This window comes from Carassius auratus, chromosome 29, assembly GCF_003368295.1.
Source record: "Carassius auratus strain Wakin chromosome 29, ASM336829v1, whole genome shotgun sequence".
NCBI classification, from domain to species: domain Eukaryota; kingdom Metazoa; phylum Chordata; class Actinopteri; order Cypriniformes; family Cyprinidae; genus Carassius; species Carassius auratus.
Window position 1 is genome coordinate 15,688,176 of NC_039271.1, and position 27,374 is coordinate 15,715,549.

General features: G+C 37.5%; 1 protein-coding gene across 2 annotated transcripts; it reads right to left on the reverse strand.

Annotated features, from left to right (window-relative positions):
• Nucleotides 1–43: 43 nt before the first annotated feature.
• Nucleotides 44–22,829, reverse strand: kdm7aa (lysine (K)-specific demethylase 7Aa). Of its 2 annotated transcripts, none has more exons than XM_026209849.1 (18): nucleotides 22,716–22,829; nucleotides 15,325–15,410; nucleotides 15,093–15,210; nucleotides 14,759–14,919; nucleotides 12,950–13,091; nucleotides 12,585–12,771; nucleotides 12,263–12,425; nucleotides 9,505–9,592; nucleotides 9,279–9,385; nucleotides 8,934–9,025; nucleotides 8,767–8,853; nucleotides 6,257–6,490; nucleotides 5,494–5,609; nucleotides 3,948–4,126; nucleotides 3,724–3,806; nucleotides 3,500–3,618; nucleotides 3,091–3,404; nucleotides 44–2,319 (listed from the first exon to the last, which is right to left on the reverse strand). In XM_026209849.1, exons 1-18 carry the CDS (start codon nucleotides 22,811–22,813, stop codon nucleotides 2,231–2,233), a joined length of 2,463 nt encoding a protein of 820 aa, XP_026065634.1. In that variant the 5' UTR covers nucleotides 22,814–22,829; the 3' UTR covers nucleotides 44–2,230. The 2 variants fall into 2 exon arrangements, with proteins under 2 accessions (XP_026065634.1, XP_026065635.1); XM_026209850.1 differs by having other exon boundaries at nucleotides 22,675–22,736.
• Nucleotides 22,830–27,374: the final 4,545 nt, after the last annotated feature.

Below are 27,374 nucleotides of genomic sequence, written 5' to 3' on the forward strand. Positions count from 1 at the left end.
GTTTTATCACTTAACATTTGGTAAAGGGAAGGGGAGAACAGTGTGATCTACAAAACATTTCCCTCATTTTAATATACATTGCATTGGAGAAAATCCATCACGTCCAAAGAGAACTCTGGAAAATGTTGAAGAGGAGAACACAGCTTTTCGAAACACAGTGACATTAAGTCTATACCACAGTTGAAAATGGAAATGAATGCTAGAGATGAATAAATACTGTACAATTAATGTGTCGAAGCAAAGGAAACCTGCTCGGGTTTACAATGGGTGCTCTTCTAGTGAGGTTAGTCAGTGGAACAGAGGAACATGTTTTCCATTAAACACATGCGCATGAGCAAACCTCAAAACTGCAACAAAGCCTGAGTTTTAGCAGTTATTCAACTCAAGTCATCCAAAATAGTGCATTTGCTTTTCAAGCCGACAGACCTCTCACACAACAGTGGAAAATAGCAGATCAAAAGCTGTCGGTGCTGCTCCATGTCAAAGTTTTTTCTATATACTGTACAGCGCAACACAATTTTGTTCTGAATCTGGAATTGACATCCACCAGACCAAAAAGTTATAATAATTGGGAATACATACATTTGTTGGCAATTTTGCGGAAATGGGTATAAAACTTTGAGATTGTATGACAGTGCTGGTGATGAATTCAAAGATGTCACCTGTTCGATGTTCCCTGAGAAAACGTTTCATAGCCTCTCTAAGAAATTCACACACTAGCACCACTTTTATTTTGTCGCTCCCAATGAAATTCCTTTGTCCCGTTTCAACAGGTCATAAAGACAACATAAAGCAACATTATATATATTTATAAAAAAAAAAGATTAGAGGTAAATTTAAGAAAGAAAGAAAAATCAAATTTTAAGTAGCATTAAACGTGTTAACTACAAAACCCATAAAGCTGAACCTAAACAAGAGCTAATTTCTCTTGAATTGATGATATTCAAAATTATACTCCTATTCACAAAACTATTCCATACAGTGGAAACTCAATGCAATATCACTCATTATATATTTGAAATTAATAAATAAGTTCAACAATATGTTCAGTCAACAATATTTTAAATCAAACAAAATAGAACATAAATAATGCAGAATGCGCTAAAGATCATTCTCAATCACGTGACAAGCGTATTTAGTCCTCGCAAACTGCATAACACACAGTATTTCAGAGGCAGCGCTTCAGGGTGCAGTACCTACCTGTGACCACTGGGTTGTGACAAAGGCTAATTAATGCGTGGCAACCTATTTTCCTCAATATTCCCAGAGTGAGAGCAATATTTAAATAGCTTTCGTAGTAAAAAAAAAAAAAGCTAAATAAATCAGAAAGGCTGACAAAAATCCGATGCACCTGCAATACAAGGCTTGCAAGACTAGCAATGTAAATCTGTTAAATCTAATGTTTTGTTTACAACTCAAATCTGTTTTCAACAGCAAAACTTAAACTTAAAAAACACCCCAGAATATTCCTTTAAATCGCTTATTTATCCCGAGAATAAAAGTAGTGTAAACACTGTCAAATCAAAGAAATTCACATAGTTATCTCTTTGCCACTTTTGGATTTCATTTGATAGCTGTACTGTTATGACCAATACTTCGCACTCTGAGAGGACTTCCTGTGCATCCTGAAAAAGTACCGCCCACTAAATCATCGATACATCACTCACTGCTGTACAGTTATTGCTTAAAAGGGGCAGAGGGGATAGGAGAAGGATTTATAAATGTTCAGCACCATTTCCAAAGCTCATACATCAGCCTGAGACAATCAAAGGAGAGAGAAATAGGCAGATTGATAATGACTTGAGGGGAATATGAAGACCAATAGAAAACTGGTCCTAGTGTCGGGGCCATGGATATGATGTCCTTAGCCTGCACTTGCCTGGACACTCGTGCTACAGATATGATGAGAGGTAGGGTGGGGGAGAGGAGAGGCCTCAGCCCGTGATACACACTTGTGGCTCGTTTTCCTGGCTGTAGGAACACACACCGTCTCTGTGCTTCCTCTTGAAACCTTTGGCTGTTCATGTTGAAATGTTGTCCAAAGTAAAGCTTCCCTGCGCGCATGTATTTTGCGTGAATTGTGAAAGAAAAAAGTGAGCCATTAAACATACCCTGTCACCTAAACATGCACGGTGTGTAAGAGAACAGTGTGTGTGTGATAATAGTCCCAGCGTATAAAGAAAAGCAGCGGTGTTGATTTATTACACGTCTCATTCTTTCCTCCGTCATGCTACAGGAATAAGCCTTTATGGCGGCTCATTTTCAATATCTTCCCAAGCCTCTGTTTAGTCGTCGCCTGTCCTTTCTTAGGACGCTTTCCTGTGATAAAAACACAAAAACACGATATAAGTAAAAGCTTTCAAGTCAAAAGAAGCCGTTTGGTGTGGTGTATAACTGTCGCAAACATTAGTTACCCCAAGAACATACATTTCTGTGAAATCCCAAAAATGTTTTATTTGTAAATGTCATATGAGTGAGTCCATGGTTTTAAAAAAATTGTATATTAATAAAAAAAAAAAGTGCAACATTCTTAAATACATTCTTTGTATTTAAAATTATTTAAAAAAAAGAAAATCTTTATACCATCTTAAATGAAAGTTGACAAATTTAGTGACTCTTAATATGTACCTAATGGGGTGCAAAATGTCCAAATGTCCCTTCACATTTTTCACATTCCAAGGCAAATTTTTAAAATAAATTTATTAAATAAATAAAAAATATAATTTTTTTTATAGTTTTATATACAATTTTAAAATGTAGTTTTAAACCAAAATAAATATGGTTTCAACAAAAATGTATTTCTTTTTCATATTTTAACACACACACATTCATACACATATCATTAAAAACAAACAAATTCATGAATATAATTAGATTTTTAGGGAGTCACTCCATATGAAATTCCACAACCTGAACTTGCTAAGTCATAAAAAGGTGAAATTATTGACCGTGATGCACAGTTATACGGGTCAGCAGAGGTCCTCTGCATGATTTTTGGCAATTTATTGGATTTGGCAAATAAAAGTTTTTCTTTTGATAAGAAATAACAATACAAATATTTTCCTAAGTAATAAAGTGGAGTCAGCTTACCTTTAGTGGCCTGGTTGCTGATGGGTGTGGGGTTGGGGGTGTGTCTTTTGGAGGGGTGAAGGGGAGGAGAAAGTGAGCTCTCTCTATATGAATATTCCTCTCCAAGGCTCCCATCCTCTCCCTCCGGGCTGCGGGGTGCCGAACAGGGTTCACTGCTGTCCCATGCGTCACTGCTGCTGTTACTGTTACCCTGACTGGACCACCAGTGCTGCTGTAAAATATCGCCCCCTGCTGATGCCTGCTGACACAGCAGCCCCGCCATCGACAGCATGCCCTGAATGGCATCAGCCGTACTCGGTGAGGTAGGACGTTCTCTGCGAAACAAAGTCTTTAATTTTAGCACAAAAAAAAGACTTAAATTGAGCTTTTTAACTGTGCCTCGGGTGTGTAAAATGAAGCTCAGCTGTACCGTTTTAGCGTGTGATTATGGTGGCCGTGCTGCCGGCCGCTCAGATGCTCCACAAAACTCCCCGAGTCTCTCTTGCTTCCTCCCTCCTCTTCCTCAGAACTCTCGGACTCGGAGCGTTTCTGTTTAACGAAAGGGTGATGGAGAGGATTTAGATGGATTTAGATGATTAAAGCCATTTAACCAAGTGTTCAGCTCCTGGGGAGCTTATTGGACATCATCAGCACCTCAGCCGAATCTTCTGCTTCTGACTCCGAGTCGCTGTCTGAAGACTCCACATGTGTCCTGAGTTCTGTCTGCACAGTTAAACCTGACAAAATAAGACGAGAGTCAAACAAATCTCCTTTTACATTATAAACAATCACTATTAATGGAAGAAAATGACGCTTCTGGCTTTAGTATTCTGTAAATAAAAAAACTGGGTTGCGACATCCTCTGCAGAATAACTCACCGCGATTGACTGGCTGCTTGATAGTGCAGTGTACTCTTAATTCATCCTCCTGCTTTTCTTTTTTCACTTTTTCTTGTGGGCACATCAGCAGGCTTTCAAATGTGATCCCCTGTTGATGATACTGCAACATTCCCACTCCACTCTCTATGGCTGCCACATTACTGATAGATAACCTCTCCCTGTGAGGATGTTTAGAATACAAAAAGCCTTCAAAAAAAGAACATTTTATTCCTTTAATGAATATAAGACAATAAACAAAAAAATACAACTTTATTATAATACATAACATAAGCATACACTACCATTTAAAAGTTTGGGGGTTGTAAGATTTTAATAATATTATTATTCATTTATTTTTAAAAACATCTCTTTTCACCAAGGTTGCACTTATTCAAACAAAAACACAGTAAAAACGATAGTTCCGTTCCTTGATTCTGATTGGTTGAAGCTGTTGTAAAATACTCTACAAATGTACACCTTTGTTTACTTCTGTGTTGCTCGGCAACCACTTTGTTGGAATCACAACTGTTCCTAAGGAACTACATTGTTTGGTGGAAGAATACTGTTTTTATTTATAGCATTACACTTTATTTGCTCAGTTTTATTCTGTGAAACCTTAGTACTTATATGGAATAACCGTTTAATAAAAGCAATAATCCCTGTGAAGCTGTGGTTTACAGCGAATTTATAACAGCTGAGAGGATTTTTGATTCACGTCGTGCTTAACGCACTTTAGCTGTTATAAATTCACTGTAAACCATGGCTACTTGGGGCTTATTGCTTTATTATGAAATATTATTACAATTTAAAGTAGTTTTCTATATTATTATATGTTAAAATGTAATTTGTTCTTGTCATAGTAATGTTGAATTTCCAGCATCATTACTCCAGTCTTCAGGGTCATGTGATCCTTCAGAAATCATACTAATATTCTGTTTCGCTGCTCACGAAACATTTCTTATTATTCCAGTTGTGTTGCTTAATATTTTTATGGAAATCAGGCTACATATTTTTTCAGGATTCTGTGATGACCAGAAATACATATATTTTGTAACAATGTAAAATATTTTACGGTCACTTTTGATCAGTTTAGTGTTTCATAATGAATAAAAACATACATTTCTATTTAAAAATATATCATGCCAAGCATTAAGAGGTAGAAGTGTACTAAACCCAAATTTTAGTAGTCAATATACCAACACAATTTAAATAATATAGATGTCTACAAGTTAAAAGAAAACAATGGCATGGAACCATTTCTCAAAGTATTTTGCTTCAAACTCAATATTCAAGCAATAAAAAACAGATTTTTTTTTTCTTATAATGTCTAATAATTTTATTTGACAAATAATGTTCAATTACTGTAACAACACAGTTTGGTTATTATTAACATTTTTAAGATTAATATTGCTGTACACTTACTAGAATGATTACATTTTTTTTCTTAGTATCAGCTTTGATAAGACTGACAGTTAGTGTCTAATAGATAGACAGACAATCTAATATAAAAAAAACAAAAAACGAGTGAAGCTACCAGGACGCTCACCGCATAATTTTGCCATCACATAGCACCAGGCGCAGGGCATTGTCATGACTACCCTCAACAGCTACTGCAGACACTTTCTTGAACTTGCCATTCACTTTGGAGGTGAAGGCTGGGTCCTGTAACAAGAGACGAGAGGTGTTTTTACTGGAAATGAATCATAATAATAATAATTGCACAATATTATCAAGGTGAAAATGTAATCTACAATCATTTAATAGCATTGCATTACAGTCATATGTGACCCTGGACCACAAAACCAGTCATGAGGGTAAATATAAAAAGAAATGAGATTTATACAACATCTGAATAAATAAGCTTTCCACTGATGTATGGTTTATTAGGGTTGGACAATATTTGTCAGAGATGCAACTATTTGAAAATCTGGAATCTGAGGGTGCAAAAAAATTATTAAAAAAAAATATTGAGAAAATCGCCTTTAAAATGGTCCAGATGAAGTTCTTCATGAAGTTTTCATATATTTACAGTACGACATTTACAAAATATATTCATTAAACATGATCTTTACTTAATATCCTAATGATTTTGGGCATAAAATAAAAATCTATAATATTAACCCATTCAATGTATTTTTGGCTGTTGCTTAAAATATACCCCAGCAGCGATTTAAGACTGGTTTTGTGCTCCAGGGTCACATATTATATTGAACAATATTAAGCCTAATGACGCTATGGAGAACAAACAAGCAACTTGAGCTTAATGCTACAGTGCATTATGAGGAAAAAGAAAAGAAAAAGGCACTCACCTCCTCAAGAGGACCGACCTCCAGCCTCTTTAATACCTCCAGCGTGTGAAGCTCCAAGACATCCAAGTTAGAGGGCAGTTTGCGGCTTTGATAATGATGATGATGGTGGTGTCGATGAAGATGGTCTCGTAGCTGCCGAGCGGCCCGCTGTGCTTGATATCCCTTCTCCAGTGATGAGCGTTTTAAAGGCCACTCAGCATCTCCCTGAGATTTTCCAGCTTTATTCGATTCATCCTGTTTAAGAAAATATGGCAAATCAATTCAACTTCTAGCAGAAGCTGCTTTTTCAGCCATGTTGCACCATGTGGAAACTGCAATTACATTAACTGGCAAACATTTAAGTGAGGAAAAAGAAAGCTCTTGTTTTGGTACAAAATCTTGCAAGTTATTGTGAGGTTTGTTTTTTTGGGTTCAGCACATGCCATAAGCCGGTCAACAGCGATGTCATTTGTGCGCAGCGCTCAACAATGTTAACAAAGAAGAACCACGTTAACAACAGGAGGGTGAAGGACACTGTGATCAGAGCTGTGTTTTTATTGTGTCTCACGGGTTTCACAATAATGGACATGTAACGTGGACATATACGTAAAGCGACTGAAAGAACGGAAAGGAGGACTAAGAATCTCTAAGGACAACTGCTAGTGCTACATTTGCTACAAATGCCTGCACTTCAGGATCCGTCCATCAATCGTTGTTCATACACAATGTTTACCGTATGTTTACACAGCGTTTTAAATCATGGCGGGTGACGGTGTTTTCATAAGCGTTTAGCCAATCAGTGTCTATTTAGTCATGGTTAGTACCAGGTGTGACGGTTAGATCCTGCTCCGGAGTAGGAGCGAATTTGGTTCTCGAAAAAGGCAGTCTGGTACGAATAAATCGCACCTAGTTCCGGCGGTGTGAAAACACCCAAAAAGTGTATAATTCCACAATCAGTTCTGGCACTATGAATACGTTTCCACGGTGAGAAAGAACCTATTAAAGTACATCAAATAACACTAATCACATGAAGATAGTAAGGATAGGTGACTGACTGATGTCGAAGGATTTGGTGCGCAACAGATCCTGAGCATAACTGACAAATATCTTGGGCCATTTGCATAAACTGCTTAGGCTAGTCTTAAAAAGTCAGCCATCTACCGTATTTTCCGGACTATAAGTCGAACTTTTTTTCATAATTTGGCTGGTCCTGCGACTTACAGTCCGGTGCGACTTATCAATATTAATTTGACATGAACCAAGAGATATGAACTAACAAAAAACATTACCGTCTTCAGCCACCAGAGGGCGCTCTATGCTGCTCAGTGCTCCTGTAGTCTACACTGAACACATAGAGCGCCCTCTCGCTGCTGTAGACGGTAATGTTTTCTCTTGGTTCTTGGTTCGAAATAAGTGCGACTTATATACGTTTTTTTCCTCGTCATGACGTATTTTTGGACTGATGCAACTTATACTCAGGTGCGACTTACAGTCCAAAAAATAAGGTCATTTGTTTTCTTCTAGACTGGTCATAACCGTTTAAAGTCAGTTGCAAAAACTTAGATTGGCCCAATTTTAATTAAAAAATGGAGACTGATTATCTCTTGGCTAACTGCTAGTTGGTCAAACTAGTTCTTAAGACACAGTCTTAACATAGTCTGATATTAGAACCGAAGAGCTGATGATACTGCGCATGTGTGATTCAGTGCTAAGCAGACAGACACACAGAGCGTCTGAACCGAACTGATTCTTTTGATGATCGATTCTGATTCTGTGCTTATGTTATGAGCGCGGGTAAACCGAAGGCTTGAATCAAGGGCAATCTGGCGAAACGTAAGTTTATTTAATAACAAATAAATCACAATGTATTATGTATAGTAAGTGGATAATGGTTTCTACCGATGACGCATCATTTATTTACTTTATATCTTCAAGACACAAATCCTCGTAGGCAAATTATTGCTGTTACTGTATTTGGGTGCGTTGTTACAAAACTTAATTGTAAACTTTTCATGATTATGAGGTTTTAACTGACTAAAGTTATGATTACTGACTTTATATATATTTTAATGTTTGATAGACTTGACGTCATTACACCATCACCAATCTTTTCAACCGGTGTATTGAATCTAATTTATTGAATTTGCAGAAAAGAACCGAACTCCCCATCACTAATACACAGAGTGCGCATGATCGTGAATTCGAGCGCACATTCAAATGTGATTTCAATCCTGATATTGACAGTGGCTCCCTGGTGCCTACAAATTAAATACTATATAATTACCCAACATACTGTAATTATGAGACAACGCAAAACCATTGAAATTTATTTTTCTTCACGTCACAAACTTTTTCCACCACCATGTCCCTTTAGGGGCTCCGTAAAATGCTTAGATTCCTTTCCAAACACAGCTTCAGGGACATCCCTAGTTCTCATAACATTGCAAAGTGAGCATCAAAATAAAAAGCAGATGTGAATTATGGTCTCATCACCCATTCAAAACCACTCAGCTTCTTCAAACTTGTCTTACCTCCAGATAGCGGATCTCCTTGGTCAGAGCTTTAATGAGACGGCTTGGCCTGATATTGTCTGGAACCTCACTGTTGGGTTGAGTCAACTGCAGAGGAAACGCAGAGAAAATGACCACAGGAGTTTCACTATAAAAATAATGACATAGAAAAGCAGACATTCTCTTACCTCCCTCCTCAGCCATGTCTTCAGTGATGCGATTAAAGCTTTCACCCCGTCCACTAGATAACCCTGAGGTTGACATTTATCCTCCCGCAGCTCTGAAACAAACATGGTTCACTCTGAATCTTTACTTGATCAAGATGCTACATCTGCAACTACATTTATGCAAGGAATTACATCTGCAGGTTCTCTGTTTGTTGGTTTATGACGACATGACATGTAGATGAACACATATTTCATCATCTTTTAAAATAATAATCATATTATTAGCTTTTCATCAACTCCCAAACCATTCTCAAGTTTCCAGTTTGGGAAAATCCTGCCCTGCATGAGCAGTGCTGTCCCACTCACCTTTAAGGGTCTCCAGAAGGTTTTTGGCCACATACCAGCAGATGGCTTCAAAGTAGGGGAACTTAAAGAGATCTGGAGTCTTCAGTCTGCGTTCCATCTCATAACACCTGAAATGTGGACGTACAGGTAGTTCAGTTTCAGCAGGAATACGTTTAGGGACCTGAACTTAACTATAGTGACAGGAACAATACAGAGGAGTTTCATCAAAATTAATTCAGGGTTTTACCTGAGCTGCATGCCTATGTTTAAGTTATGTAAGAAGTTCCCACCAAACGCCATGGAGTCCTGAGAAGTGAGCACTGCATGGATCCAACCTGTAGAGGGCAACAGATCAACACTCAGGCCTAGAGAAAGATTATGTTATGCAGACCTGGTTCATTTTCTCTAGCTCCACCAAAAACAATAGTTAATCATCATTCTGTATACGAGTCAGTTGTCTTAAGTGTCAATTTTTCAAATAAATGAGCTTTCCATTGATGTGTGGTTTATTAAGATTGGACAAATATTTTGCTGAGATGCAACTATTTGAAAATCTTGAATCTGAGGGTGCAAAAAATAAAAATACTGAGAAAAATCGCCTTTGAAGTTGTCAAAATAAATTCAAAATAAATTCAATAGTCAAAAATTAAGCTTTGAAATATTTAAGGTAGGAAATTTACAAAATATCTTTAGGAGACATGATATTTACTTAATATCATAATGATTTTTGGTATAAAAGAAAAATCGATAATTTTGACCCTACAATGTTTTCTTGGCTATTGCTAAAAATATACCCCAGCGACTTAAGACTGGTTTTGTGATCCAGTTTAATTTCATATATTAAACACTATTTAAATGTAATTTAATTCAGGAAGTAAAAAAATACTGATTGAAATAATATAAAATATATCAAACTTATTTAATAAAACTCAAAAGAAAACATTAAGAATTACAATTTAGTATCTTTTAAATAATTTAATTTAAATATATTTAATATAATGTTGTAATATTTAAATTAATATCTCGTTTTTTATTTAATAACATTTCTACTAAATCTAATATAATAAAAATTTTATACAGAAAAAAAAGGGCACACAATTCTTACAGTACAAAAATCACTTAGAGACTACCACAAGTTATTCTCACAATTTTCATCCCTACAACGCTCTCGGCATCTTTGGAACAGTCCATGCAGTTCTTGCTAATTCTTTTGGGAACACCTTCAAATTGTTACTAAATTGGCAAATTTTGAACAAAGCTTCACCAATGTCAGCCAGCTCGATAAATAAGCAGAACTGAAGTCGAAGTTCCAATAACTGGCTAAAACTCTCTCACACCGAACCAAGGCATATTACTCCAATCTGTATTATTCAGCCTTGATATTCACAGACATCAGCAAAATCCAGTGTACACACACAATTCACAATAGTAACTACTGTGTATACACATCAGCAAGAGCCAAATATAGAGTCATCTCACACCCACACCTCACCGCCACTGACAGAAATATCACTTTTATCTCTCCATCTAGCTGCTTGTGCATTGGCCACCGTGTGCAGACATGTTGCTAAACAAGAGGGGGATTTCTGCTTTGTCATGTGACGTTCTGCTCGAAGAGGGAAACCCACAAGCCCACTTTCACATGCCACAAATACACATGCTGTGATAATGAATCCCTGCCGCGAGAAGAGTTACGTCTACTACCACCGCAGTGGTTTAAGACCATTTATAGCACTCTAAACACATGCTGAACTAACACAGCGCTTCTGACGGCTGATTAAAGGAATGCACAGACACTGTTCATTCTACATTCTTTCCATTCAGTGAGATGCACGCGAGTTGTTTTTATACTGTTTACCACGTTGCTCAGCACTCCCACTATAACAAGGGTCATCGGTGTTGGACGCAGATCCACATTTTCCTGGCAGGAGCTCTGGGAAACAGCCTGATAATTTCTCCATGCCGTACAAAGTACGTTTTTTTCCACAAAAGTGCACATGCTATTTTGCAATGTGGGGTCAAACCATAATACAAAAGAGTGTCCACAATAAATAAAGGAAAAAATATATATATACATTAGTATATAGTTAGTTAGTTAGTTTCTTGGCAATGTACTCCTTGGTACTGTTGGTTTCATTAGCTTTTGAAAAATATTCATAGATTAAGAAAAGCTTCAAATTAATGACACTCAAAATGTCATGTGGTGTAACTCTCTCACAAGTAAAAAGTAATAACAGTTTTTTCCTCATGCCTGTTCGCATGTTAATCATTTACAAAAAAAAGTTTATAAATATTTTATAAACATAGTAAAAAAAGTGACAAGCGTGACTTTCCAAATTTAATGAATTATTAACTCCTAAATATTAGGGCTTCTCCGATCATGATCGGCCGATCGTTAATGCGCATCTCATCAGTAAAGTCGGTTCTATAATCAGTGGTAAATTCACTCAGGTGCATGATTTCACATAGAGCAGCTGTTACTACACAGAGCCGTTGTTAACTGAGAAGATGCGTAAATAAACGCCGACGAGATGCGCATAACGATCAGCCGATCGTGATCGGAGCAGTCCTACTAAATATCATTACTTTTTGGGGAGTCACACGCCATGACATTTTACAACCTGAACTGACCTTTCCTTGTCAAAAATTATTTAATATTTTAAGAGACTTATTGACCTTAGCACACGGCCATGAGGGACTCCATGATATCATTTATTGTTTCTACATGTTTGTTGTAAAAGATCATGAAAAAAAAAGGTTTTCTTTAAGAATTTCATTATTTTCTTCTTTGTGATATCATGGCAGTTGTACCACCTTCACATTTCGAACAAGAGATAAAATTGTAACGATTTTTTATTAAAAAAAATGTAGCTACATTTTAATTTGAATAGTGTGAATAGTCAATTTAAAATTGATTTGAACTCCTATTATTTGTACACCAATTGAAGGGTGGGGATAATCTTTTGATGTACACCAAAAGTGATTCAGAAGTTCTGCGTTCTCACCAGTGGGGAGGAAGATGGTAGTGCCCTGCTTCACCACACATTTGTAACACTTGTCAACTTTATCCCCAAAGAATACTTCACTCTGATTGGGTGATGAGCTCCAGGACTCGTATAGTGCAAGGTTAGCCTTAGTCGGCTTGATCAAGTAGAAAATCTTCTCTCCCTGCAAAAAAACACAAAACAAAAAACAGCCTTATCAGCACGTATCACTTACATAACTGTAATATCACACAACCGGATTTCCACAAATTGCTTGTAGATGGTCATATATACAAAAAAAAAAAAAACACATCCACATCATAAAACAGGCCTTGGTTCTTACCCAGAGAACATGATACCACACTGAAGTTCCTCCAAAATCAATGTGGAAGTCTGTGTAACTGTTTTTCATTCCCATGAGACAATACTTCTGCACAAATGGTTTGGGGAAGAACGAGTCATCAGGCCAGTAGTTCTCAACCCAGGACATCTTTCGAGCAATTTCAGGAACCTCCACCAAATTGGACATCCTAAAACAATCCAGATAACCAAAATTAGACTTATAAATTTATATGTGTTAAACGCATAATGCAGCTACGCTGATTTTAATGCTACTTGAGTGTCATCACTTCACAATTTGAACCAGTAAAATAAGTTGAAGTTATGTTGCATAGAAAGGAAAATGATCGGTATCCCACACAGACATACTTTGTATCAGAGAACTCCAGGCTGATGAGATTCAATACTTTTGGTCGTTCAGGCTGGTAGTAATACTTCACAAACTCTCCAAGCTTGAGCTTGCTGTCTGCCTGCCTTGCGACATCAATCACATCAATGACTTTATTTGCCCCTGGAAAAAGAAAGTGGGATATTTTAAATTGGGTGCGTGTTTACAGGACAGTTTTTCTCATATATAAATTCTCTTATGTCGGTTTCACAAACACAAAGTCTGTAATAAGGCTTTTAAGAGAGACAGCTGCAGGGCCACAAATCACACATGACAACTGAGGACCAGAAACACACACACACACACACACACACACAGCTGGCCAGCGTCTGATGACGGGGAACAGCTGGAGGGACAGTCCCACAAACATATAATTGTGAAAGTCTTTTATTTATCTATTATCTTCATATTGTATCATTATAAGTGAATGGGTCAGAGTTTCTAGTATTCTTTATATATTTTTATAGTAAGTTTTATTAATTTTATGTGCTTTGGTCGTTTTAATTAGTTTATTCTTCAAGTGTTCCTGTGGCTCAGCGGTAGATCATTCATTAAATACATTTTTATATAGCTTTAATATATTTTTATTTCAGGTTTAGTACTTCAAATTCAAATTCCAAGACAACATTTCTTATCTTGATAGTTTTTAAATCCAAATTTAGTTTATTTAGGCTTCATTTCAATGACAGAAAATCAGAAACCATAAAAAAACCATAAAACCAACACGATGTAACGATTTGTTTTGTAAAAAGCGCTATACAAATAAACTTGAATTGAATTGAAGAAACGACAGACAGAGAAGGTTAGTGGACTTTTGTCTGTGCCCAACTGGCTGAGTAACATGAACTGTTGAGTGACGCTCCACCCTCTCTTAAAACACTTCCAGCTTAAAGATCATCGGCGTGCGAAAGAGGCAGCCACGTAACATGAGCGTTGAGATAAAACAGCCCTATTGGGAACCTGAGCTCAGACTGGATGTACTGTACAACAGCGTTGTAACTAGAGATGTAATGTTTTAGGCCTAATGTAGAGGAAAGTGAAGATAACCTCCACAGCTGTAGAGAAGTTGAGTCCAAACCCATTCACTTCCAGCAAGGACGGAGAACCATCCTCACAATGCCACTTAGTAACTTACTGCTTTCCAGTCCAATGTGTTTAAACTTATTCGATTTGCAATCAAATTAATTTGATACAATTTAAACGACTTGTTGGCTTCAATAAGATGATATTAAAACCAAACCGAAGTTCAAATAAAAGGGCATTTCTTCAGGCACTTGGGTTCCACTATCAAACTTTATTTTTCAAATGCATTTTTGTGCACATCATTTATTTTATCCTTCACTCAGGCTATGAAAATCATAAAATGATTTCAAAATCATGATATAAATCGTGACAAACATCAATATTTATTGTAATATGTATTTTTATATATATATATATATATATATATATATATATATATATATATATATATATATATATATATATATATATATATATATATATATATATATATATATATATATATTATTTCATTTTCCAGGTAATAAATAATCCCAGGATTCTGGGACGAATAGACAGTTTAAAACCACAGCACTTATTTGAAATATATATGTGTGTATATAAATAAATGCATGTATATATTGCACAAATTTCATGTGGGTTAGGTTATGAGTCCAAATGAGTTATTGATCTAATTGTGTCTCTTCTGCTCTAGTGCCCCACTTGCCAGACACTCTCCCGGGCTGTTATCTGATAACAGATGCAGTGAACACACACTGAGCTCTTACCCACGTAATGCTCCACATCGCTGACAGAGAACGAGGGAGGGGGCAGTTTAAGCCCCAGTCCATCCAGGTCTTGGACCACAATGGGGTAATGGAAGCCCTCCCTTTCTAGGTAGCATTGTGTCACCTGGCTCCCATGCATCGGCACCAGAATCTCATCGCCACTTTGAAACAGCCAAGAAAACACAAATCAACAGCAAGTCTTATCAGGTATGTGCAGATTCCAAAGCCTTAACTAGATGTTACTAATGATTGGGATTATATAATGAAATCACATTCCAAGTCAAAGTAGTAAAGTTCAATGTCTACTTAAGACTTTATCCAGATGTGCTTGTACCTGGCAAAGCTCCTGGTCTGGAGTTCCTGCACAAACACAGCAGTTCCTGCCTGCACGGGGCGTGTGCCATCATTTGGCTCGGTGTAGTCATGTCTGTGCCAGTTGTTACGCTTTTTCACTGCGAAAGAGAAGGGAACATTTATAAGACTGATCCTAGAACACAACAACAACAAAAAATGAATAATAAAAAAATAATAATAATTGGGAAACACGTGTAGATGCACACACGTACTCATGGAGGGTCCATGGATGGGCTCACAGTTGGGACAGTGATAAACATCGATATCAGCAGCATGGTGCTCCACTACCTGAACACAACTGGAAAAAAAGGCAAGCACAGTTAACACCTAATAAATATATTTCTGCCACAACCATGTGAATGTGTCAACAGAAAAACACAAACAAGTGCAATTCTTTACAAATGTAAACTTGAGGTTAGCCAGCATCCTTTTAGCAATTAGCTATGCAAGCATTGTTTTATTTTGAAGTCATCAATGAAAATACTACAAATTTCACATTGCTTACCACTGTCTACATCGAACATTGTGTGGGTGAGCAGCGATACAATCAACAGGGCACTGCGTCACAATTGTGGGACTTCCACCACCATCCATGTCACTCAAACCGCAGACCAAATCACCTCGCCACACAAGCCAAACCGCAACCACAATCATAACGTTCAGGCGCCCACACAAACAGCCATTCCAGAGGTTCATTTCAGAGTCACGCTGCCAACCGCTTGAAATCAGCTAGCTGAGTTTTGACGTTTACTGATGCAGAGATGAGTTCTCGGGCCACACAGGAAAACACGGAAGAGTGCCAACACATGTTTACTGATGCCTAGTGTGATATTTGCTCTAGTACTTTTCCTGTATCTTACATATAATAGCTTCTTTCTAGTCAAGCAAGAACATTCTAATGCTCTAAACTCATTTTTGTTGTTAAAAATCTTAAATTGAGCCTCTTCAGTGGAGCACAACAACACTTAGCCCCTATTTCAAATTCTGCACATGCAGCCTTGTAGCCTTCTCTCATATATGTCTGAGCATAGAATATCCCATTTATCAATTTTTGATTCAGAAAAGTGCAAATTCACAAATATTCTAGCCCTGACCCACATGTTGCCTTTAAGGCCCTCATTGAATCCTCAATCTGGAGATAAAATGCTGTTCTGATTTCACTTGCGGTATTTGCTAATAATACAGAAGCTGTACATAAACACTTCATGGTCTGGAGATTACAGATGTTGCTGCAATCATGTATCACAAGAGCGGGTACAACTCCTTCAGTTCCCCAAATAAAGTCTCATTTGAGTTTTATTGATGCTGCCGTAAATGTTTTGGCTCTCTCTTCCTTTCTCGCCATCAGAATAGAGTTAACATCAAGAGTGGACACTGTGCTATATAGGGCTGTTAAAATCAGCAGGGAAGGTGATTCCTCAAAAGCCCCTTTCACACTGCCATTCCGGCAAATACAGGGGTAAAGTGTTCCTGTAATTGTTCCCTGGTCGCTAGATTTGGCACTTTCACACTGCCAGTGATGACCCGGTATATGTGCGTGCTTTCACACACAACCCTTGAAGATCCCGTAACGACACGTGACATCAGCGCGTGACGTGTAATGTACGAGTCAACAACGCTTGGCACATTATACTTTAACTGAAGCAAGCAAATGATCTCGGCGTCAGCGCGGAAAGTGAGGAACTAACTGATCTCTGCTTCATTACAGTTTGCACATGTGTTTTCGTCGCGAATGTTGATCTTCCTTCAAAACAGCCGGTAAAAGAGTCGCGCGATAACGCGCGTCATCACTTCAATACGGAATTAGATCTGGCTTTTGTTCACACAGCGCTCGTTCCGGATCGATTACCGCAATGTTACTAGGTGCCCGACCCGGGTTCAATTCGGTAATCAATTCCGGGACGTGGTTACTTTCACACAGAAGGCGACCAGGCAATGTTACGGGAATATTGCGGGTCCGACGTGCAGTGTGAAAGGGGCTAAAGAGAAAACAGCCTTTGAACACAGGCAGAGGACTTAATGTCCTACTGTCTCTCCTCATTATTGCAGGAAACAGCAAGAAAAAACAAGTAGAACCAGTAAGCAGAAAGCTGCTGGAATCGCAGACGAGGCCTAGCTGGTGCTAACTGTTCGTTGGCTTAATCTCCTTTATAATCAATGACTAATTCCAACAACACTATCCAGCTTCTGTTGGAGAAAAGTTTTACAGTGTCATTTTACATCCATATGGTCCATTACTGGTATCAGTTATCCCAGTTTTTCAACGGCAACCCAAAATGGGTAAATTTTTTGCAGCTTTTTTTCAGAAACCGAAATGCTTGTAAAATGTATGCTGACAAAGATTAATCCACTGCATGCGTGGATGCTTAAAAGTTAGAAAATCATGTAAAAAAAATAAAATAAAAAAACCTTCAAAAAATGTTTTTACCATATTATCTGATACATGCAGGTGTCTGTAGATCATCATTAGAAAAGACCATCTGTCAGACACTATGTTACCAAGATCGATATCGTCAGTTACATTTACTAACATCATTAATGTTTAGATAGTGCTCAAAGGGTCAACTTCATTAACTTAGGATTCCACAAATTGGATTGGCTGATTGAATAATATTTTTTTAGTTTCTGTCAAGTTCACTTTTTATGTGGAAAAAAGACAAATTCGCAAGTTCTTTTAAACATCACAGGATTAGTTTTAGCCAAAAGTGTGTAATTTAATTAAATTCATGCTAATAACCCTTATTTTTACATTTAGACTGCTTTTGCCATTATATAACTCTTGATATATTTGAAATAATCTTTAAAAATATAAATTTAATAACAATGTTTAATGCAATATTTAGCAAATCTCATAATGAATATCCTTATTTCATTCCATGCATTATGATTAAAATCATAAACATGTTACTGGTATAAGCTCAAATTTTATTAATCAGTACATGTCTGTTTATTATGATTGCAAAGTCCAAAGATTCTAGCGAGACTGCAGTGTGAATCCATACAAATGTGGTCCGAAAACCTTAACAACTCAAAGCCTGAGCCATCATCGGATGTTTGTCTTTCATCCCTGTGATTCACTTGGAATAAAATCTGTCTCCAAACGGGATGCCGTGACTCCAGCTCACGCTGCGATAAAGTCACCTGGGTATCACAGCCAGACATGCGATGACACACGAGCAGATGGGGGAGGAAAGGTTTAAGGATGAATGACTCTACACCCACACTGACTCTCCTCCTCCACTTCCCTCCCACATGAACCAGACAATGAGAGAGGGAACAGAGCGCTCAGATCCTGTCCCGCAGTTGATGAATGAACTGAAGTTCTCAGCAGTTTGGACAACAAAGACAAACACAATTCAATCTGCTGGGGGTAAAATATAAAAGCTGTACTTGTTCCATATAACCAAACGTGCTCCCACAATACACTATGCACATCATCGATACACAGACAACATAATGCTTCAAAGTCAAGTTGGAACAATAGCATTTATGAGATCAGCCCATGTAAATAGCCCAACAATGTCATAATAACCAGCTAAAAGCCCTTTGAGCACCAACTGTACAAATTTGCTTAGTAAAAAAATTAAATAAAAGCTCTGGTTATAAACTTTTTTCACTATCACCCAAAAATCACATTTTCATTTTGATTGTACAAAGTATTTAGTGCACCTAAAAGGATTGAAGCTGTTAAAAAAATATATATTTTGCTCTTTTTCCATTAAAGATTACTTCTCCGCTTTTCCAATAACCCCGTTCCGTTCACATTATGTCTGGTTCATTAAACAATCTTCATTTTATTGCACTAGTTTTGTCATGGAGTTTACCCATCCCTCCTTTCTGATGTACAAAGAGCTCCTTTTATCTCCCGGTCTTGGTTTCATAACACCATGTGAACCAGGTCAGTGTGCCACACGCCAGGTGTTGAGTCAGCTTTCTGTCCCCTGAGTTACTGATCAACTACCCACCAGAGAACCAAAGGCACAGAAAGCAAAGAGAGAGTGTAGAAAGGAACCCTTGGATTACTTTTTTCTAGATAACAAAAAAAGAAATAATCCCTTTATTTTGTGTATCCAAAGCCCCTTTCACACTGCCATTCCGGAAAATACACGGGTAAAGTGTTCCAGCAATTGTTCCCGGGTCGATAGATTTTGCACTTTCACACTGCCAGTGAGGGCCCCGTATATGTGCGTGCTTTCACACACAACCCGTAAAGATCCCGTAACGACACGTGGCATCAGGACGTGACGTGTAATGTACGAGTCGGAAACATTAGGCACGTTATACTTTCGCTGAAGCAAGCAGACGATCTCTGCATCAGCGCGGAAAGTGAGGAACTAACTGATCTCTGCTTCATTACAGTTTGCACATATTTTTTCGTCGCAAACATTGATTCCTTCAAAACAGCCGGTAAAAGAGTCGCGCGATAACACGCGTCATTACTTCGACACGGCATTAGATCTGGCTTTTGTTCACACAGCGCTCGTCCCGGGTTAAACCGGGCAATGTTACTAGGACCCCGACCCGGGTTCAATGCGGGAATCAATCCCGGGACGTGGTTGCTTTCACACAGAAGGTGACCTGGCAATGTTTCGGCAATATGACGGGTCCGACGTGCAGTGTGAAAGGGGCTCAACTGTGCAGGCGTGCGTTTCACAAAAGCAACTATGGTCACAAGTTCCGTCGTTACCGATCGATTTCAATGGAACTAATTATCATCGTTAACTAACGATGCTTTTCTGAAACACACCCCAGGTTGACTATTAGTCACTTACTACTGAATATATATTCAGCAAGCATCATGGAATGGGATGCAATGCTATATTGGGAGGTGTTACGCAAAACACGCAACTGAGATTCTTACAACATCCACAAAGTGTCAGTGATGAGTTCCTTGTTCACAGATATTTAAGAAAGAAACAATAAAAATTGTGTGACAAATGCAGCTTTTTGTCCACTGTCTGCACTATTAAATTTCAGAAGTTATTACTGCTTAAAATGTCTTCGAACCATTTCTAGAACTGCAGGTATCCCTTCATCCCCTCACACAAGTGCTCATCAACACGGGCGTTTATTGTCACATCTCCAGTAGTTTTTTATTTTTTTATTGTTCAGTCTCTTTCTTTTCGGACTGGCACACAATGGCCCGGGTCACTAGAGCAAAAAATAAAAAAATAAACAAAGGGAGAGATTCCAGCCGCATGTATGCACACAAGCTTGAGTGTTAATGAAAATCAGACTGAAAGTGTACAGTACACAATACATTGCTGATTGCAAAATTTTTATATCACATGCATTGAAGCGCCCACATTACTACCCTGGACAGTGCCAATAGTAGAAATCAAACACATACTAACATATAGGCTAAAAAAGGGTTACAATTTATAATAAAGTGTTTTAATTAAATATACGTTTAAATAAAATAAGTTATTGTCTGTATACTTTTGTATTTGTAACAGCCATGGCAGTTTCATTGGATTGACAATACAGAGCAGACGAGGTCAACAAACCATGCCCTGATAAGTCAAAACTAATCTTCAGGGCATCTCAGGTCTGAAAACGACTCACATTAGGCTTTTGTTGTGACTCAGAAAGACCATTTAGGATTTAATGAGACATAATGAGTTGAAGACCAAAACATCCTCACAAACCCAGGGACCAGAAGAAGGGAAGTATTTTAACATCGCCTTCACTTGCCCTGAAGTTTTCATGCTCCTGTCAAGAGTGCACACATTCAAGTCTGATACATTTTTAAGACTGATATGCAAACAGCAAGAAAGAGTCAAGTTTAGGCCAGTGTCAAGCCATTCATTGTCATGCATTCATATTCATATACAATGAATCCCAATTATGAGCAATTCAGAGCCAAACAAGTCTGGATTTGGGTGAGTAAGGCTAGATGGGATGTACATCTGCTGACCCCATTGTGACCCTAAGATCCTCCCCCTACAAATCCCATATTTTTAGCCCATTTCTTGTATAACCCAAGATCCAAGTTATGTTTGTTCATCATAACATTAATGACATTGTAGATTGGGTGAATTTTCATTTTTACACGAGAACAAAGCTCAGGTGGACCAATGGTGAGAAGCCAAGCCTAAATAAACCAATGCATTCTTCTGGGTTCCAATTGAAACACAGCGTTAAGTGACCTCTTTGACGACACTCAGGTCCCAAGAATGTGTTTACATTCAGTCTGAAAAGGACAAAAGACGACCTCAACCTGAGCTCTTTCCAGACCGTGTATTCACCTTGCAGCCCCATCGATCAGCAGATCTGTGGCCACCTTTAACCCTCAAAGAGCTAGGGTCTTGTTACACAAATCGCGACCTGCTATAACTCTCCAGATGAAATGGCTTCTAAAGAGAACCCCTAAAGTTTCACATCTCTGATTTTGGGAAAAAGTGTGTCTCGTCAATCCGGAGCGAAGTGACACACAGAGCATGTGGTAACAGTTTTGTGCGTCACTGACGCTGCAAAATCACAACCGTTCCCTTCACTTCTTCTTCTGGCCTGCAAAGGCGCCAGTCTTTGTCTCGCACTCTCACAGGGTTTGGGGAATCTGGCAGCTCCACAAAGTTACGCAAGACTTGATTCTCAACACCCGCACAAACCACTCACTGTGTACTGGCGATTACTTTGCAAGACAGGAAGGGAAGCTCAAGCCTTGGCTCATTTACAGACAAGATCCTGTCCTGAAGCTTAAAGGCAGCCACTTTTGACAATCTGCCAAAAAATGCTGGTGTGCCAAGATAGATATGGTTTTGTTTGTGTATTTACATATCAGAAAAAGCCCTGTTCTGCCAAGCACTAGGAATGCTCATATTGCACAACTAGTCTTGCCACATACAACAATGTGACACAAGAGAACAGTATAGCACGATCACACATAATTATCATACAGTAGCTACATGCATAAATGTCAAAACACAATTAAGCCAAATATGTTTATTAAAGATTAGCCTTACACCTCTGCATGCAAAATAAGATCATATTTGCACACATACACATAAAGATATGTCTCATTTTATTGTAGTTCAATAAAGCTATGGCTAGCTTGATTAATATTTGTAAGGAAACTCACTCAGCCGAGGTAACCCTCAAAGCAAAATATTAATACTTTTGGCCAATGGCCAGATAAATCATAACATGGAGAATTTAACTGTTAATCCTGAGTTAAATAAAGCGAGAAACATCAGTTTTCTCCAAGTTCAGCGAAGCATGTCGAGCTCAGACAGACGGACGATTTAAATGTCTAGTTTCATAACACACATACAGATGAGCCATGTGGCTTCTGGCAGCTCACTTCTAAAGGAAAGCAGAATAATCTAATACTTGAGGGTAAGATTGTGGGAGACATTTTGCCTTAAAAGTTCCCAATATACATTCATCATTTTAAAATAACATTTGACATACATCGTTCAATAACGCTCAAAACACTTTCAGGTCGAGCGGGATCTCACGCCGTCATATTTAAATACCCCCATCGCGCGTCACTAGCACTTTCACATGACACCCCAGATTTACACCCAAAATACCCTCGTGGCAAGGCGGCCTGTACATACCAGCCGTTCCACATCTGTTAAGGAGGCCATAATTTCCATACCTGCCGTGGAACCAGTCTGTACAAATGTCGCATTCGATCATAAACCGGTTAAAATCATAGGGCTGCCGGCAGACACAGTAGAGCTGGGCAGCCGCCATCTTCCTAATGTCCCTAAACAACGCTGAGCACTGTTAGGGGCGGGATTTACGTCAGCGGGAACTCCCGAAGGGAAATGGGGGCGTGGTTAACATACACGGAAATTGCCGAAGGAAAATCCGGCCAGTGCCGAAATCAGCGCCTGCCACTGCAGACATGGGCTCAATCACGAACACTTGGGGGTTTCGATGAATTAAGATTGTAGGCGTACTTCTCTTCACAATAAAATTCAATCCATACACTTAACTGCTGTTAAAAACTTTATTAGGGTTATTATTTTTCAAATCCAAAAACACCACTGACCTACCAACACGATAAACAAATGACATTCAGAGCATCGCTTGAAGCGAGATAATAAAAGTAAAGCAGGTGTATAATATAAAATATAAATAAGATTTTATTACTACTAAGGAATATTTGCCAATTTACTCTTTGTACGCCATATATTAATATTTCAATATCAAAAGAAATGCTGCACGCTTTATTTATAAATATATATCATAAAACAGAACGAGACATTTTCACCAATCATCTGTATATTAATTCAGAATCAGAGTGCTGCACGTGTACTACGTGATCAGCGGCGTTCTGTGACATGCGCAGATCGTGGACTGGGGGAGGGGCTACACACACACACACACACACACACACACACACACACACACACACACACACACACACACACACACACACACATAGGCTTTTATAACTGGGCAAATATTCTTCAAATATTCTAAGTTTTTGTCTAGTGTTTTATTGTAATGACTGTACAAATAAAACAGGAAAATAGTAAACATTAACATACATATAATGTAAAAATAATAATAATACGGACATTAATACTTAATAAATTAAATATTAAATATAAGTAAACAAATAATTAGAAATATATTATGAAGACGTACACAGATATTGATATAAATGCATGTAATATGATGTTTCCATAACGATGATGAAAATATAAATGAACAACATAAAAAATAATGCATTGCTTAATAAAATATACAATTAAATATCACATGACAAAATTAACACAAATTGGCCATAATACTGGAAGGTCTCAATGAAAATGGGGGAAAATAAGATGTCATGATGTTTCCCAAGTCTTCATGAAGTGGCTGAGCAATTTTAATAGTTTCAAAAATAATTTGGCGAGGAGGGATGCATATTAACTTCACTATTTAATTTAATTACTGCTATTTAATGGATATAGTGGCAGCGAATGATTCATTTCGTAGACGTGTGCGCCTCCTAGCGTTGGATGGATGCATGTGACAATGAATTAATACATTACAATGGCTTTAGAGTAACACAAATAAATCAGTAATGCATGCATAAGGTATAGGTCTAGTTCATTGTTTAAAAATAAATAAATCATATGAATAATAATAATACGAATTATAAATAAATGTTTCTAACATTTCTGGTTAAATAGCAATTATTGTATCTGCTTACTCTGATAATATTGTCAATTGTTATTTTATTATTATTATTATTATTATTATTATTATTTCAATCCCAACAATAGTAGTAGGCTAATCATAATTGTAGCTTTGGTATTACTAGAAGTAGTGCATAACTGTTTTTCACTCTGTATGTTGATATTTAACAATGTTATGAACATAAGTTGTGGGAATAGTTGCTGGATCATTTGCATTGGGAATTTGCTAATTATTTGACAGAAGAAATTTCAGCAATCTCACTGAAGAGCCCTTGACACAGCTAGAGCTTCGGTTCATCCTAGAATTGCTTGATTTTATTTGCCACAGTGAGCAAAATAACATCCACTTCAAGGTCCATGTTGCCTCTGACAAAGATATCAAACACTAGATCTGAGTAAAGCTCATATAGTGGTGCTTGTTGGTCAGGGAAAAGAACAAGTAAGATACAATTTTAATATATAACAGATTCAGAGGATGAGGAGGCCCGAGATGACACAGAGGCTCAAATCAGAAGACCTCGTCCAGACTCCACTGACCACGATTCTGAGTGTAACATCACCATCATCATTCAGTACAGAGACACTGAGGATATCAGCGAATACCTGCATACAGTCTATACCGCAGTGGTTATGCTCACTTAGGACCTTTTGATGTGCATTTCTTATGCGAGTATCAGCATCAGCAGCAATTCAGATGAACTGCCTTCATTTCCTGCTGTTCGAAATGCGTGTTGTTCTCTCAGTGACCGCTAGATGTCGCTAGGACCGTGTTCTGGTTTTGTTTCATTGGGAAGGTGTACATTCTTGGCCAGATTGTCGACAATGTCCCGTGTCTTTTTGTCCATTTAGTTTGTGGACATGTTAACGTCATTTATCAGGTTTAAAAGTAAACTGGTGGATGTCTTTTAAAATTAGATTCAGTTTATCCGACAAATCACCCTTCTGTTTTAGTTTATGCATTTGTCATTAAAATATACATTCACCATGTAGGTTCTAGTGTCTTTTTTAATCTATTACAACCTGCTCTGAAACCAATGCTGCTATTGCATTTCAAAGACATTTATAAAGTATGTGTTAAATCGTCCATGCTGTATACAGAAATTGCATATTTGCATCAGTTTACTAAACTTAAATTTACCATTAATGCCTCAAGAATAGCTTAAACAAGGTATTTATAATAGTGAATACTTAAGTATTCAACTCCAAAACTAAATATTTAGTAATACGTTAGTAAATTTACACGAATGCAGCTTCAAAGAAAGTGAAAGTGTGTTAACTGTTAAAATGTGTGTGTGGAGCCAGGAGGGCCCCAAATAAAGGACAGCTGACTTGTTTACATGTAGAAAGGTCAGTATCCTTTCATCTGAACCTGTTCTGTACAAGCACATAAACACATGCATGTACAGATACATTGCTAGAATTTCTTAAGTAGAAAAACATGCCACCGATACGTTTGGGTGTTTCAGTGATAAATGGTCTTGCTTGTGTTGCTTTGTGGTTGCTAACTCATACCCCACCACCAAGTTGAGATAAATATGGCTCAGGTCCCTCACTCGGTGTAAATCTATAGGCTTTTTTGCTTTGTTATGAGCAACAGTAGCTAACACCACTAACTGAATATTATTCATTCCAGTAAATAATTTAAAACAGAAATATACTATAATGTACTGATAATATGAAATGCACCCAACACTTTGAAGGCAAGTTAAACGCTTTTCCATTACATCGCAGGAACGGTCTATCTATAGATGTGCTGATTGGCCATAAGTGTTTTTGTTTACTTGATACAATCCTTAACACTCATTAAAAACTTACATAATTAGTAAATATGTGTAGATTAGCCTCTTAGAGATGCATTGGATTGTGATAATTTTAACACTTTACAAAACATTAGACCTCATTTCCTCTTCTGATGTGTCTAAACCTCATCTGAGCACTATATCCCTGCAGGAAAGTGGTGTGTATCAACACATTAACTGTAGATAAGTGCTGTATTTCTCCTCTCCAATGGCTCTCTATCGGTCTTATGGGTCTCTGTGGACAGGTGCACATATTTCTCTCACCTGAAGAGTCTGGTGTCTTCCTGTGAGAGTTCCCCTGACCTCAATATTACTGTCTTCATTTATTATACTTTAGGTATGATGCTTAATCATATTCCACCTTTGTACCCATGTGATTATACCAATATAGATCTACTGTATATTGTTTAGTCTATTATAAGAGAAGAGCTTTTGTCCTGGTCTAACATAATGGCATATAATCATTATAATAATAATTATTTTAAATAATAACACTACTAGTAGTACATATATAGACTATTTTATTAGCCAGTAGCCATGTTCAATAGCTATATTTTCATTAGACAATAAACTAAAATACAATTGTGGCATAAAAAAAAACATGGCATAAAATTAACAGTCTCATGGTGCTACAGCCCTCCTTATTTCATAATGAAGGAAAAAAAATCTAATTAATAATAATAATAATAATAAAAAAGTAGTTTTGCACATTATCATAAATAAACAGACAAACAGATAGATAGATAAAATATGTATGTATTGTGGGTGTAAGGTGTAAGGAAAATGTTTTTACAGTTTTATTTATTTGATGGTTTCACCAGATGACATTTATAAAGTAAAAAACTGAAAGTTTTCTTGAAAATGACACAATCTCTCAACACCATGACACTAGCATTAATAGAAAGAGTTTATTTCTAAGAAGTTGTCATGTGTTTTAAAATAGATGTTTTTGAAAAAATCCACTTTAAGACCAGACGAAGCTGTATAAAGTAAAACAGACTTTGCCGACAGTCAAAAGTCTGGCTTTGGATTACTGATGTTCATCTGCTTAATAGTTTACAGACCGGAGTGTTAACTTTTCTGACAGACAGGGGGAGAAGTCTGGCTATAGCAGAGGTCCAGATCAAATCACAGTGATGCAGCACACTGCTCTCGAGCAGTAATAATTCCTCTGCGGACACTACTGTTATCAGTGCTAATGTTGCAGCACCATGATTGTTTTTTCCATCTTGAGCTCAGTGAGTGGTGTATCAATTATATAATGACAACACGAGCGTAGGGCTGGGAAGCACAAGAAAAAATATGTCAAGAATGAAGTAATTG

Coding starts and splice junctions, on each gene's coding strand:
- kdm7aa (XM_026209849.1), bottom strand. CDS start 22,813: ATGGCGGCTGCCCAGCTCTACTGTGTCTGCCGGCAGCCCTATGATTTT. Junction 15,411..22,715: donor ACAGACTGGTTCCACGGCAG/GTATGGAAATTA, acceptor CTTTTTTTCCAG/TTGTGTTCAGGTAGTGGAGC. Junction 2,320..3,090: donor CAGCAACCAGGCCACTAAAG/GTAAGCTGACTC, acceptor TTTTTATCACAG/GAAAGCGTCCTAAGAAAGGA.